Source organism: Tachysurus vachellii, chromosome 12 (assembly GCF_030014155.1).
Source record: "Tachysurus vachellii isolate PV-2020 chromosome 12, HZAU_Pvac_v1, whole genome shotgun sequence".
NCBI lineage: Eukaryota > Metazoa > Chordata > Actinopteri > Siluriformes > Bagridae > Tachysurus > Tachysurus vachellii.
In genome coordinates this window covers 4,468,847-4,484,242 of record NC_083471.1, presented here as the reverse complement: position 1 = coordinate 4,484,242, position 15,396 = coordinate 4,468,847, and the positions used below count along the sequence as shown (strand labels likewise).

Sequence of the window (15,396 nt, the reverse complement as noted above, 5' to 3'; positions counted from 1 at the left end):
TAAAACAGAAACAAAATTGTAGCATAAAGTTTGGTGAAATATATTTGACTATATTATTCTCATGAAAATCGTGTAATAAGGGCAATTTTGTGCATTTTTGTGTTTTATATATATATATATATATATATATATATATATATAGCTGATAATAAGCAGACAGTGAAGTTACTGCAATCAAGCCATGTCAAAAGAGATAAAGTGCAGACTATCAGCTTGGGTTTAGGAAGACAATCTGTCCAAACATATCACTGTGTCCTTCACTGTGTACAGCAGAGAGCATTGCAGATCCTGGACCGATACATCAATCACTACACTAAACTGACAAAGTGGAAATTACTGTATTATATCATTATAGTGATACTTAGCTTGTATGAGTGCTACTAAAGATGTCTCTTTCATCATTGTTAAAACTAATTTTCTGTACAATGCCTTTAGCAGAAACATTTAACTTATTATTATTATTTAATCCATGCCAAAAAAAAAACAAAACAAGAACAATGCATACATTAGAAAATCTAGAAATACTGAACTTGGCATTGTAGACATTATTACATTTGCAGTAGTATGCAGTATGTAAGTAGACACAGATGTTCATGGATACAGATGTTGTGACCGGAGGGCTGTGTAAGGACACAGAGAGCAAGAATAAATCCTAATTCTTATTCAAGTTACTAAAAAACTGCAGACACAACTGTCACTCACTCGCTTACAGTACTACAATGTCAAGTTTGGTCACAGTCAAATCACAGACGTCAATTCATTCCAACCACAAAATAAAAAATATTTAAAAAGCTGGGGGAAAAAACCCCCGACACCAAACATCAGTCATTCTTTGACCAGCCTCACTTTCTTTAAATTAATAAGACAAAGATTTAACAATATTACTCTTACTTACTTGACAATGAATAATGGTTGGACCTTCATAGCAGTGGCGGTTTTAGGATTTTTCTGTAACAGGGGCCATTAAGGGGCCACATGTTACATTCAGGGGCCAAGTACAAGGTACATTCAAGCACACAAAATAATGTATTCAGTACGTTGCAAATACATTTCGACAGTCATTCCTTTTTTTAAACGCTCGAGTGCCACCAATTGTTTGGGGGTGGAATTGCATCTGTGATCATTGAACGGGGGCCAATCAGGGGCCAATCAGATTTCAGCAGGGGCCAGGGCCCCTGTGGCCCCACCTGTAGAACCGCCCCTGCTTCATAGTATTTTCTTGCATGCAGACATTATATCATTATCCAGTGCTGTAGATGACTATAGATCATCTTGGTGTGAAGCACGCTTCTTTTAGATGCTAAATATTAAATTAAAAAAAATTCCAGCAAGCACATAGACAAACACATCACACCAGTCCCACAGACAAACACAGACATCACACCAGAGTCACAGACAAACACATCACACAAGTACCACAGACAAACACAGACATCACACCAGAGTCACAGACAAACACATCACACCAGTGCCACAGACAAACACAGACATCACACCAGAGTCACAGACAAACACATCACACAAGTACCACAGACAAACACAGACATCACACCAGAGTCACAGACAAACACATCACACCAGTGCCACAATTTATCAGATTTTTCATTATCAATAAATGAAGCTAAATCATTTTTTTATAAATAACAAATGTGAGTTAACGATCAGCATTAGCAGAATATTGTATATTGTACATTGTTGTAAATCTGGATCGTCATGCAAATGTCTTTTTTTTTTTTGTATCTGTAGATATCAATGAGTGTGAGCAGAGAGACATGTGCCAGCATGAGTGCATAAACACACCAGGAAGCCACAAGTGTTTGTGTCCCAACGGATATCGCCTCATGACCAATGGCAAAACATGCCAAGGTAAAAAAAAAAAAAAACACTTAGTAGTGATGCTGTTGTAGTCATTTTGTCTAAAACAGGGAATTGTTTCACCTCTGTATTTAGATGTTGATGAATGCCTGGAGCAAAAAATTCAGTGTGGCGCAAACAGAATGTGCTTCAACATGAGAGGCAGCTACCAGTGCATTGACACACCCTGTCCACCAAACTACCAGCGAGACCCAGAGTCAGGGTAAGACACAAAACTAGGAACAAAAATCACAAAAATAGGAATAGCCAAAAATATCGGAATATGCAAAAGTATTGGAACATGCACATGCGGCAAAGAACTGCAACAAAACACAGATTTTTTAAAAAAAAAATAATAATAATAATTACAATAATACATTTAGATCAGTCATGAGCAAACAGTAGTATCCAAGGCATATACCTCTGAAACAAAGGAGCTTATATAAGGAGACAACAAACACACATCACAGGAAAAAGGTGAGCTAAATTAAAAGTCCGGTGAGTCACCCGCATAGAATCCGGATCAACGTTACGTACTGTGACAATTGCAAATGATCACAGTATTTTTTTTTTCTCTGAAAACTTTAAATGCAACATTTTCAAATGAGGTGCTTCCAGTCATTTCCAGTCAGTTTGTAATTAAAAACATGTGTTGAGAAATTTTAATTATCTTGAAAATATTGACTTTCACACAGGGGTGTTGTTGGCTTTTTACAGATCCTTAACATTTGGTCACTAGCATTACTTGGATTAAGCCCTGAACTTTAACCTTAACAAATCTTTTTTCCTTTCTGCTCAGCTTCTGCCTGAAGAACTGTCCGCCCAACGACCTCGAGTGTGCATTGAGCCCCTATGCACTGGAGTACAAGCTGCTGTCTCTGCCTTTCGGCATCGCCGCCAACCAGGACCTGATCCGCCTGGTTGCCTACACTCAAGACGGCGTGATGCACCCACGCACCAGCTTCCTGATGGTGGACGAGGACACTACACTTCCCTTCGCCCTGCGCGATGAAAACTTAAAAGGCGTTTTGTTCACCACGCGCCCCCTGCGTCAGCCACACACCTACCGCATGAAAGTCCGAGCGCTGTCTTACAGCACCGACGGGGTCATCGAGTATCAGACCACCTTCATCGTCTACATCGCCGTCTCTGCCTATCCCTACTGATAGCACTTTACCATGTGAACGGGGCGTGACTGAGTGCGAGAGTGTGTATGTGTGTGTGTGTGCATGTGTGTATATACGTGTGTATATACCTGTGTTCAGCTGTAGATCCACCACTTGAAGATTACATCAGGCCTCATAGATTGAGGAGCTGCAGTTGTTAAGAAAACAGACAAATACAAATAACTTAGCATTGACCCCTGGGGTACTCCAAAGCCAAACTGCTTTACCTGTGGCTGGATTCCATGGTGAAGCCTGAAAGCTGTAGGTTAGATGAAGCAGCTGATCCAGTCTTGCGTGTTAATGACAAGCCTAATCGCCAAACTAAGTACAAGGACAAAAGAAAGATCGGACTCCACACTTCCGATCAAGAAAAAGGACAAATATACGTGTATGTCTACCTATTAACTTATTGGAAAGTGCTTGAAAACAAGAATTTGATGGATTTGTGTGTTTGTGTGGCCATTTACATTGTGTAGTAGTGTTTGTCCAGAGACCTTCAGGAATAAGCAACATCATTAAAATCTCTATAATAACTATAATATCCATCTCAGGTAAGCACTGTATTCCACCTCTACAGCATTTTCCTATCTATTTTTTATTCGTATCTATGTACAGGACTAAACAACAACTTCTGCAACAGACTTTTATTACAGGTTTATACACGAGCGCATAACAAAGATGTATTCTATTCTTTATTATTTGTATATAAGCATTTGGTTTAAATTCTGTCATTTTCCAGTATTGTTTTTTTGTGTATTCTTTTTTTTTTTTTTTTTTTTTACACAAACAATCAATAATTGTGTATTATATTGCTTGGACTTTTCCTATATATATAAAAAAATACAAGGATACAGGCAACTTTGTTTGATCGTATGTATAAATCTTTATTTTTGATTTTTTAAAAGCACAAACATAAAAAAGAAATACTTAATAAGGCAGTTGTAGACCAGTTTGGTTTGTAAAATGTGTTTACGCTCGGTCACGAGAGCAGTCCGAGGTCCAGGCAGGTCTGTAAGTTTCCTTCTGTGTGGTTTAAACAGTGACGGTCTGCTTTTAAAGCAGCTATCCAACTATGGAGAAGGATTACTTACAGACGAATGAAGAAGAAAAACGACCCTTTTTTTTGGGCAGTAAGAGCTTTAGATTAGCAGAACTTGAAGAGACATTGCAAGCAAAATTTTTTAAATAATAATAAAAAATTGCATGTAAGCATCGATACACGTGTTCTCGTCTCTTACAGCCATGACGTGATCTTCATAGAAAGAGTTCCTCGTTTAAATTGTAAGAAACTCTTGAAGCTGCTATTCAGTTCAAATCTCAAACATTCTAGCTTTAAAGACATGTATCGTGAAACAAACCTAATCGACTAATAATTCGCTTTTGTTTAAAGGATCCTACGATTTTTATGTTGTATTTTTATTACAACGTATTCGTTCTTGGCCATTTATTCAAATAAAAAAAAAGCGATTGAAAATTTCAAAGGCTGCGTTCGTGTGCAAAATACGAGAATGGCTAAAGAATTGGATTTAGGATGGACCACTTAGAATGGATTTAGCACCTCAATACTGTGTCTGACCTTTTTTTCAAGGTTTATAAACCAGCATCTTTAAATTCTTTTACTGCATCACGATTTTCACAGACAAATGGCTACGAAATGGCTAAAGAATTTTCTTTTAATTTCACTTGCATTATATGATACATTATCACTGGTTGCTTGAGGTCAAATTCCATAACAGATTTGGTATGTTAAGGTTGATTGAGAAGAAAGCCTTTAATGAGCTGAAACAGTTCTGCCCAAAATGCTAGTAGATGAATTAGAGCGCTACAGATTAGTAATATACGATAACTATGCTAACATTTTATGCTAACACACATATCTAGTAAAATGTATGTCGTCTACACAAGAACAGGATTAATGCTCTTTCCCTGTGCAGCATGAACTTTCCAAAGAAGCTGGGGTTAGAAGGTTAAGCTGCACCTACATTGTGTTATATAAAACAGCCAATGCCCTTTGGTTGTTTAAATACAGCATGAAATGACTAAAACTGCTGGAAGCCTGGAGCGACTTGGGCTAATCTGACACGAGGAAATGGAAAGAAGCGTTTAATCTTACTTAATCGAATCACAAGTGATTTTAAATCACAATGTAATGCACTGCTCGAAAGTGTACGGTGCGATGCCTTCCTGAGAGAAGCTGAAAGGATCGTGAGGAAAAAGTCGACGGTCCGTGTGAGCGAAACGGAGAGGCTGAGCGAAAAAATAAGGGCTGACTGGGGTGGAGAGAAAGACATCAAAGTGACGTGTGAGTTGTTTGCAGCACCCTGTGTAAATCTGGTCTTTGTTCTGAACGTAAAACCAGGTCGCCCCGCCTGTGGTTTGCAGGAGCAGTGGAGCAGGAAGAGGTTTTAGACGGTTTTCCGTGCAGTCAGTACTCTGACGATGCAGCCCACACCACCTACAGAGAGAGCCTGAGGAAAAACATGAGGGATATGAACGTGCTGGTACTGAGACAATACAACGGTGCAGTTATTTCATCAGCTAATCATGTTGCAGCACAAAGCATGAAATCCTGCAGGTAAAAATCAAGAGCTGCAGTTAGTGTTCGCATAGGAGTGGAACCTGAGGTGGTCTTCTACTGTTGTAGAATTGTTAAGATTATTATTTAAGTGACTATAAACCATTCTGGTCATTCTCCTGTGATCTCTCGCATCAGCAAGGTGTTTCAGCCTGCAAATCTGGATGTTTTTCAGGTTTTGCACCATGCAAACATTAGCATATATTTACATAATGCGATAAAATACTGTGTACAATGACCCCAGAAAAAAACATTAATATGAAGGTTAATTAGTAGAATAGTAGATGCACTGAAAACTGCTACCTTACTGGTACTTTATGCCTTGCAACATACCAACTCTGACAATGATTCTCCAATTCTACAGAATTTAATTTAACGGGACTCCGGAGCCACAATTTGTACCTTTAAGAACTATAAGGAAAACCATCAAAGTCAGGACGTTGTTATAAGGCAGAATTATCAACATGTACAGAAGAAACCCGAATAACTTCCAATACCAAAGTTAATACATTTTATTCTGTAGTAAAGAAGATGTAATAAATATGAATGTATAGTCACCCTGGAGACTCCATAGTGGTAAAACAAGTGTGTTAATATAACCCTGTGGTTTACTGTACCTTTTCATGCCACTGGAGGAGGACGGCGCTGCTGTTTTCCGACGGCCTCTCAAAGCCTTTGTAGATGTACTTCATCAGCAGGTCCACGCTGTTCTTATCCAGAGACTGCACTCCCTTCTCTATGTCACTTGCCTTGAACGAACTCAGCACTTTTAGCACCAGTCCCTCGGCACGGTCCTAAACAAACACAATCAAATCACGGCTCTTAGCTTCAACAACAATCTGTCTTTGTCCTGCATCCGCAATACGCTACACGGTTCCTTACGGGAGTTGTTACTATAGAAACGATTAGTTAAACACCTTGACGTTCTGATTCTTGGTATTGAATGGTGGGTTTTTCAGCACCGCCTGCAACGCTCCCATCAGGTTCCCTTTACAGTCTGGAGTTAAGGAGGAAAAATATGATCCCACATCACAGTTATATTTTATAATATCAACACCAAATCTCTCACAGCAGAAGTGACGTGTAACGTCCGAGACACCGACATGAAGTCAGTTCAGTTCAGTTCACTTTATTTATAAAGCACATTTAAAACAGCCACAGGACTGAACAAAGTGCTGTACAATAACGTCTGAGGAAAAACATGAGAGATATGAACGTGCTGGTACTGAGACAATACAACGGTGCAGTTATTTCATCAGCTAATCATGTTGACATGAAGTCAATCAGAAACAGGAAGCAGGGTTTAGTGTCAGCCACAACGGTCATATATGGAAAACAAAATCAACTTCCTCATCTTAATTCGACTCAATGTGTCATTACCTACACACTAGACATGCACAATATGGACAATGCTACAGTTTTATATACTTCATTATAAAAATGCATACCAGTGTTGTCTTGTTCAAGTGCATAATCTTTATATCTCTTTATAAAATAACTGACTACAAAAGCTACGGTGCAATATAGGTCGTCTTCCTGAGGTAAATTCGAGAGTTCTGAGCATTAAATACTCTGTGTAGACAAAAACAAAACAGCTCAATGGGAGGAATGTGGTGGTGAGACATGTCTTGGTCTGGACATGTCTGGACATCCAGCAGACTGTAAATCAACCTTCCTTATGAGACATCAACATGGGTGTGGAACTCAGAGGATCACATTTAACCTCATAACACTAAAAAAAGGCCCAGAAATAGATAGAAAAAAAAGAAAAGACAAATCGTAGGAATGATTGAAGGAGTCTAGACAGAAAACAGGGCTGTGGTTTAAAAGCATTGGTTTTAAAAGCTCTAAGATCTGCCTGCTAATATGAGTGGAAGGTGGTCTGCAGGCCAGGATGCATTACACAGTTAATCCGATGTGTATTTTCTGATACAGATGCATAAGTGTGTAGAGAAATAAATAAAGCCATAGCTGAACAGAAGGATATTGTCTGATGAGGGAATCGACTTCTGCTTCATCTGGACCCAGCTGGTTCTCTGCTCCATCCTCCTCGTCTACAAACTTGTTCTCGTCGTATTCATCTACATCCACTTTACGGAATCGGTCGGAGACGGTGTTCTTCGACATGATGATCAGTTTACTCTCTAACGGAAAACGATACACATCCGCTTTATGCTAGGCTTCAAAACAGCTGGATTGTCGCTCACTTCCTCATCAGGAGTAGGAGCCTCTGCGTAAAGCTCACTTCCGTATCAGTATCAGCTTAGTGGCCAGTTAAAAAACTGCACATTTCGGTTATTTCATATACACTACAATGTGTAGGCCAAATAAAGTTGTACAGACAATTGTACAGGATGTCTTTGTATGTTCTAATGCACAAAGCGAGCCTCGAGAATACTGACTCATTTTTCTCATTCATTCGGTCCATTTACTAAGCCTGAATAAGAAATGGAGCATGCTTTAATAAATACACATTTATAAAATAAAAATAGAATAATAAATAGACTAGCATTATAACGGTCTTTTATTTTATTTATTTGTTTTTTTTTTTATATAATGTATGTTTAAAAACATTGTAATTCACTTAATTTATAATCAGCAGATTTATTCTTTCGGCTTTTTATCTATCGACAATAGCGTGTAGCGTTAGCATCAAGCTAACCAGCTGACCATAGCGTGTAGCGTTAGCAACAAGCTAACCATTTGATAATAGCGTGTAGCGTTAGCAACAAGCTAACCAGTTGACCATATATATATATATATATATATATATATATATATATATATATATATATATATATATATATATATATATATATATGGCCAGTTGACAATAGCGTGTAGCGTTATCAACAAGCTAACCAGTTGACAATAGCTTGTAGCGTTAGCAACAAGCTAACCAGCTGACCATAGCGTGTAGCGTTAGCAACAAGCTAACCATTTGATAATAGCGTGTAGCGTTAGCAACAAGCTAACCAGCTGACAATAGCGTGTAGCGTTAGCAACAAGCTAACCATTTGATAATAGCGTGTAGCGTTAGCAACAAGCTAACCAGTTGATAATAGCGTGTAGCGTTAGCAACAAGCTAACCAGTTGATAATAGCTTGTAGTGTTAGCAACAAGGAGGAGAGATAACGTTCGTGATAACAATAATGTTGATTATTGTCTTCTAAAAATATCGGTATTATTGCCAGTGTTGTACAATTAATCAAAAGAAAAAAAATTATCTATATGTTAAATAACTTAAAAACCAATAGTGCTATAAAGTAATTTGAACTTTAAAGTGTTCACATTGTGCGCAGTCACGTTAATGTGACGTCACTCCGTAAATCTCGGTTTAAAGGCACGGTTTACAATTTACAATCTCGGTTTACAATTTGGCTAAAACACAGCAACGAACGCGACTTTGTCTCGTAAATATTATAGCGTCTTGTTACAGAATGAATGAGAAACTCCAAGCACTAAAACAGCTGGTTTGCTTTTCCATCGATGAGGCCAAAGACAAACTCCATCTGTTAGGAGACTCGATATGGCGCCACCCAGAGGTGGCATGTGAGGAAAGACAAGCTCATGAAACTCTGGTCCGCTTCTTCACCCAGGAGAAAGGGTGGACAGTGGAAGCACACTACAAACTAGAAACAGCTTTTCGGGCCACCTGGGGACCTGTAGGTGGAGGAGATGGTAAGGGTGTGGTTAATGTGGGGTTCCTGTGTGAGTATGATGCTCTGCCTGCTATAGGCCACGCGTGTGGACACAACCTGATAGCAGAGAGTGGAGCTGCAGCAGCCCTCGGCCTGAAGGCGGCACTAGAGAGCAAGGAGGCGTGGCCTGTGTCAATCAAGGTGTGCCAACTAAGTCCAGACATACAGTATAGTGTTACACAACAGATATACACTAACACTAACTGAAACAGACTTTTAGATGTGCATTACATTAAGCGTACACACTATATAGCCAAAACGCTGTGGACAAAAATAAGAACACCCTATTCCAGATTTTCTGTTATATAATAACCTCCAGTCTTCTGTCAAGGCTGTTCATTAGATAAGGGGCATTGTCATGCTGGAGCATCATTGGGCCTCTTACTTCCACAGAAGATCATTTTTAATGCTACATCACCTTTGTGGCAACAGTCTGTAGACAAACAACATATAGATCTGATGGTCAGGTGTTTATTAATGCTTGGCAATGTAGTAAACTTCACAATGTGAACCAAATGGACTGTTGGTTTTTAATGTGGTCTGTTCATTGCCCATTAGACCCCAAAATAGAATGTCTTTCTTTTAAAGGAAAAATGACACAAGGAAGTCACTTCATTTTCTAGCTTTTAAAAATTTTCCAGTAGTGTTCTGAATAATACTAATGTTAGCTTGCTGGTGATTCGGTTCTTATTAAATATTTAGATATTTGTACATTTATAAACCCTTTATCATTTGTTTGGAATCCACTCTCTTTTTACTTTGTGATCATGTGCATGTGACTGTAACAGGCAGGTATGATTGCCTAATTTAATATTAAGATCAATCTCAGAACCTTAACCTATAATTTCAAATTATAAATTTTTACACCGAAGCATACAACAGCACGTTCAAAGCAAAAACACTACATGCATCAGTTATAACACAGAACAGAAATGTACTTCCAATAACAACATTCATATCCAGATATTTTGCTCAGCTACTGAGCTCCATAAGTAATTATATGTGTAATAGCTTTGATCATCGGTTGAAGGTTGTCTAATGTTTAACTTACTAGGTAACTGTGTTGGGGACTCCAGCAGAAGAAGATGAAGGTGGGAAAGTGGATTTGCTGCGGGAAGGAGCTTTCAAGGATCTGGATGTGGTGTTGATGGCTCATCCCACTCAGAAGGATGCCACTTATCTACCAGCCATGGCTCTGCATAAGTAAATCAGTATCGTATAGCAGATCGGCTCATTTTTTGCTCCTGACAGGATGTTTATATTATGTAAGCAGATGAGTAGAATATTGCTGATATCTGTTTGTGCTTGGATTTGCAGCCTGCTGGTGAAGTACCATGGACATGCGTCTCATGCATCAGCATATCCCTGGGAAGGAGTAAATGCACTAGATGCAGCTGTCATGGCCTACAGTAACATCTCTGTACTACGCCAGCAGCTCAGGCCTGACTGGCGGATCCATGGTGAGCATCATTAACCTTATAACCACGGTATTTGACTCCAGAATTGTTATTTATTGTTGTCCCCACAAACTGTCTTCCTTATTGCACTACATTTCAGGCTTGTAGCTATATTTATAGTCCTAGTCATTAGAGTCACTACAAGGAAAAGCAGAAGCAGTGTAAGTGTGTGAACCTCATTATTGTGTGGTCATACTTGGTCAGGTATCATAAAGCACGGCGGTGTGAAACCCAACATCATCCCTGACTACAGTGAGCTGGAGTTTTACTTTCGCACTGCCTCACACAGAGACCTGCCCACCATCAGAGCCAAAGCTGAGGCCTGCTTTCGTGCTGCTGCTATGGCAACAGGATGTGAGGTCAGTTCACAACCCTAATTTACAATATCCAAAAACACAGCTTTCACCTCGCTAGCTGTGTTGCTGCTTGCCTTGTGATGGTTCATCTCTCACTTTACAAAGTTATAATCAAGAAAAGAAAGTTTTAAACTCGAACCTGCATATACTGTTTATAATACGATATAAAATATGCTTGTGTCTTACAGGTTGAGCTCGTTTTTGCGAAGAACGAGTTTCATGAAATGTTGAGGAACCGCACTCTGGAAGACCTCTATGAAGAGAATGGGAAAGCTCTTGGCATGAAGTTCACCACAGAGGGCTTTTCAGGTATAATATTTTTCTGAGCCTGTCTTCTGACTTATTTTTAGAGAATCTCTATGCTTTTAGAAAGAAAGTGAGAGAAATCTTTCACCCTCATATGGTGTTTATTGACTAATTGCAGGATATAGCAACATATTTTGTGCAAGATACTGTAAGCTTCTTGTCTTCTGTACCAGGCTCTACAGATTTTGGGAATGTAAGTCATGCTGTTCCAGGAATTCACCCTTATTTCTACATCGGGTCTGAGGCACTGAACCACACTGAAGAATATACAGCTGCAGCTGGTGAGTCAGAAGCTAAAGAGTTTAACCTCTCAAAGCACAATACTCAGTTTAGTTCTAATATTCTGTCATGTCTGTCGTATTTTGTGTCTAAAAATATATACTGTTTTAGTTAAAAGCCTAAAGATAGCATACTGATTTTAAGCAATTCCTTAATGCAATATTTTTGTCTGATCCATTTAGCAAAATGTAAAAATGATTTTTTGCAGTTTTATAATTTGACCGTGGTGCATTTCAGGTGCAGATGAAGCTCAGTTTTATACTCTTCGTACTGCCAAAGCTTTGGCAATGACTGCGCTGGATGTGATCTACAGCCCAGGAGTGCTGGACAAAATCAAACAGGAGTTTAGAGAGGCCAAACTCAATGAGGAGAGAAAATGAAACAGGAGAAACCTGAAGAATTGCAATTTAACTTATTTAATTTAATTTAATTTAATTCTGGGTGATGACTCATCATCCCCACACACAGGGCTAGAAACCCGGCGTTACTCTGATGTGCTTTTCCACTAGTTTAATCCTCATGGGCATTACAGATAGGTACACTACTTCAGATAATCTCTATACAGATACCTGGGTCATTATCTCCGGTGATGAACAGAAGTCTTATTGTTTGTTGTACTGAAATGCACAAAATTAATTTAATCAAGCTTCAACTCGAATATCATTGGGAGATTCTGGGATTAGAAGAACTCACAGACCTGGTGAATTCAGATCTTTTTTTGTTATTCTTATATTGTTATATAAAGAATCTCTTATTCTTCTACTTTGGGCTTTTCCCATTAGGGGTCGTCACAGCGAATCATCAGTTTCCATCTAACTCTATCCTCTTCATCCTCTACTCTAGCACCAATTAACTTCACGGCCTTATTTACCACATCCATATATCTCTTCTTTGGCCTTCCTCTTGACCTCTTACCTGGCAGCTCCATCTCCAACATCCTTCTACCATTATAAGCATCTCCCTCCTCTGTAAATGTCCAAACCATCTCAATCTAGTCTCTCTGACCTTGTCCCCAAAAAAGCCAACCTGAGCCGTCCCTCTGATGTGCCCGTTCCTAATCCTGTCCATCCTCGTCACTCAAACCTAAACTCGAACCTCAACCTCCTCATCACTGCTACCTCCATCTCTGCCTCAAGGCTTTTCCTCACTGATACAGTCTCTAACCCATACTGCAGAGCTGCTCTCACTACTGTCTTGTTCACCTTTCTTTTGATTCTTTCTGACACTCTTCTGTCACACAACACTTTTCTTCACCCAGTCTAACCCACCTGTACTCGCCTCTTCACCTCTTTTACACACTCCCTGTCACACTGGACGGTTGACCCTAAATACTTAAAGTCCTCCACCTTCTTGACCTCAGCTCTTCTCTAAGCACCCGGTCATATGCTTTCTCTAAATCTGCAAAGATTTGTGTCCCAGCAGATTTCTCCAGTGCTGTTTTTTCAAGACTAGAGCCAGGGTAGGGCTGGTCAGTCTGGGACAGGGCTGGGACAGTCTGGTAAATCTCCCAGCATCTCTCAGTATAGATCTTCCTAATCATAGCACGAGGAGGGAGGCGGTGAAGAGGTCCTTTTACATTCTTCACATTGGGAAGAATGTGCCTTATAAGCTTGGAAAAGCACTCTGCCATTCTATAGCTAGAGAGCTGGAAGTCTCTATGATGAGTTTTTAAGCATCTAGTCTGCTTTCACACCTTTGGGTGTTTACTATATTTTGCATAAATCAGATTTGTATTAATTCAATGTAGATTATTATAGCATTTTTAGCAAGCATTAGCAAGCACTTAGCAAGCATTTTTTAGTAAGCATTAACATTAAGCCATCTCAAAAATGAGACACATTTTAAGTTACAACATATAAATAAAATATTCTACCTTACCAGTTTTTAATTGTGCAGGTGCTGAATAAAATCCTACACACTTAACTAGACCTCTTTTGTACATGTTTTCTCTTCCATCTCTTTCTGTATACTCTCAACTTCACTTCTTTCTTTATTGCTCTTCAGTTTACTTCCTCATTCATTTAATCGTTGATGGACATATTGACCAATTGTGATGTATATTTTCTGCAGGGTCAGAACAGAGCTCCTTCAGTTTATTGGGTCAGTCCGTCTTAATGTTAATGATTTGTTTATTAAACATCATTCCTTTCAAAGACATTTAGCAGCTGATGACTGACAGCTACGTGTGTGATCAAATTGCTGCATTGCATCTATACTGTTATGTTGTACAAGAACAAATAATAACACCGCAATACAAACTGCATTATCATGTGTTACCTAAAAAAGCAGCCGGGTGAAGATATGACGATATCAGACGATTATCATAAAAGCATTATTGCAAATAAAAGCAGAACTTTGGCAAATAAAAATCTTGAGAACAAACTACTGTGTTCATGTTGGAAATGTTTTTTTATTCCTGCATGATGATGCTTAGAAAATAAATTAATTATGAAATGTTACTTGCTACTTTTGTGTTTATTGTTTGTTAAAATGTCAAAAATATTATTTTTCTTTTAATTCATGTATTTATTTTTATTAAATACATATGATATAAATATCATTAAAAATCATATCATTAATCATAAAAAAAGATTTGCTTTGAATTTTTAAAATCCTAATCTCTCTTTTACCTTCACATATATGATTTCATAAATATGTTAGATTTTGTTTATTAATTTCAAAAAAAGCTTTGACACATTGGAAATTGTCTCAAGATATCCAGCTCGAATAAAATCTGGATATTTTAAATGATGTACATTATAATTAGCTTAATTTGTGGATGAGAAATTGAAGAAAATCAGCAGGGCTTGTGTTGATAAACCTGGTGTATCTAGTTAAGTCATGGATGAAGTTTTCCTTTATCACCTCCTTCACTTTGTTTGCTGCATCCTGGAGTTGGTAATGTAGGATATACTTTTTTATTAAATCTTTAGCAAGCATGACTTTAAAAATCTAGTCATGCATCTGTAAATGGCTTGAACATCACATTTAAACCTATTCGGTTCCTTTGTGTTTCTCGGCTGACACTTGATTCTTTAGTCTTGTTTATATGGTTTCACTTATCTAAATGATACTGTCGCACTTTTGCACTTTACTAAAAATGTGCAAAATAAATATTTGTTTGTTGTTTGCATGTGTAGAAAAAGCTGCGTTTAGTGAAATCAGTGCTATATGATCCGTATAACCTAAACGGCTCCGAACCGACTCTTTCAGCTCCCAGGTAAATGATTCTTGACTCCCAAGTAATTACCAAGTAAATCCAAGTAAAGTTGTTTACTTGGATTTACACGGACTTTTCCCAGTTCAAATAAAAACGCACCATGTAAAATGATGTACTTTGTCACAGCGTCAGCAGTGAAACATATGAACGAATGTAATGACGTTTATCATAAAGATCGGTCCGTTTGATTCATCTGATTAATTAAATTGATGTAAAATCGGACGGATCAAACGGACCGATCTATTTGTGACGCAATAACGGTTGCTAGGTAACCGGTTAATTAGAACGTGGAACTCTGCCACGTAATTGTCGTCAGAAGTGAACAAGTGATATAAAACAGAGCAAACGACTGAAGAAAAATGTCTGAATTCGAGATTGAGGTAAATTTAAACAAATGCAAACTTATTTAACATATTTCTATATTGATAAAAAACAGCTGACATTAAATGTGCCGTTTGTGCCCCTAGAGCATACACACCTGC

At 38.4% G+C, this 15,396-nt stretch overlaps 3 protein-coding genes across 3 annotated transcripts in view; 2 read left to right on the top strand and 1 right to left on the bottom strand.

Annotated features, from left to right (window-relative positions):
• hmcn1 (hemicentin 1) overlaps window positions 1–3,797 on the top strand; it is an 88,600-nt gene extending 84,803 nt beyond the window's left edge. Inside the window, exons 105-107 of the mRNA XM_060883718.1 lie at window positions 1,747–1,866; window positions 1,951–2,077; window positions 2,654–3,797. Coding sequence (XP_060739701.1) covers window positions 1,747–1,866; window positions 1,951–2,077; window positions 2,654–3,020 — 614 coding nt within the window. The 3' untranslated portion in view covers window positions 3,021–3,797. The remainder of the gene's footprint in view (window positions 1–1,746; window positions 1,867–1,950; window positions 2,078–2,653) is intronic.
• An 82-nt stretch (window positions 3,798–3,879) lies between these two features.
• On the bottom strand, window positions 3,880–7,841 carry arpc5b (actin related protein 2/3 complex, subunit 5B). Its single transcript, XM_060883719.1, has 4 exons — window positions 7,584–7,841; window positions 6,513–6,586; window positions 6,213–6,389; window positions 3,880–5,488 (listed from the first exon to the last, which is right to left on the bottom strand). Exons 1-4 carry the CDS (start codon window positions 7,720–7,722, stop codon window positions 5,426–5,428), a joined length of 453 nt encoding a protein of 150 aa, XP_060739702.1. The 5' UTR covers window positions 7,723–7,841; the 3' UTR covers window positions 3,880–5,425.
• Window positions 7,842–8,943: 1,102 nt separating this feature from the next.
• Window positions 8,944–14,160, top strand: LOC132855328 (peptidase M20 domain-containing protein 2-like). Its single transcript, XM_060884202.1, has 7 exons — window positions 8,944–9,437; window positions 10,351–10,499; window positions 10,614–10,756; window positions 10,958–11,112; window positions 11,298–11,418; window positions 11,589–11,696; window positions 11,932–14,160. Exons 1-7 carry the CDS (start codon window positions 9,036–9,038, stop codon window positions 12,072–12,074), a joined length of 1,221 nt encoding a protein of 406 aa, XP_060740185.1. The 5' UTR covers window positions 8,944–9,035; the 3' UTR covers window positions 12,075–14,160.
• Window positions 14,161–15,396: the final 1,236 nt, after the last annotated feature.

Excerpts from the sequence above, each read along its gene's own strand:
- arpc5b (XM_060883719.1), bottom strand. The coding sequence starts at position 7,722 with ATGTCGAAGAACACCGTCTCCGACCGATTCCGTAAAGTGGATGTAGAT. Across the intron at positions 6,587-7,583 it reads AGTCGATTCCCTCATCAGAC|AAGGGAACCTGATGGGAGCG; the intron begins AATATCCTTCTG and ends CTCCAGACTGTA. Across the intron at positions 6,390-6,512 it reads CCAAGAATCAGAACGTCAAG|GACCGTGCCGAGGGACTGGT; the intron begins GTGTTTAACTAA and ends GTGTTTGTTTAG.
- LOC132855328 (XM_060884202.1), top strand. The coding sequence starts at position 9,036 with ATGAATGAGAAACTCCAAGCACTAAAACAGCTGGTTTGCTTTTCCATC. Across the intron at positions 11,113-11,297 it reads CTATGGCAACAGGATGTGAG|GTTGAGCTCGTTTTTGCGAA; the intron begins GTCAGTTCACAA and ends TGTGTCTTACAG. Across the intron at positions 11,697-11,931 it reads AGAATATACAGCTGCAGCTG|GTGCAGATGAAGCTCAGTTT; the intron begins GTGAGTCAGAAG and ends GGTGCATTTCAG.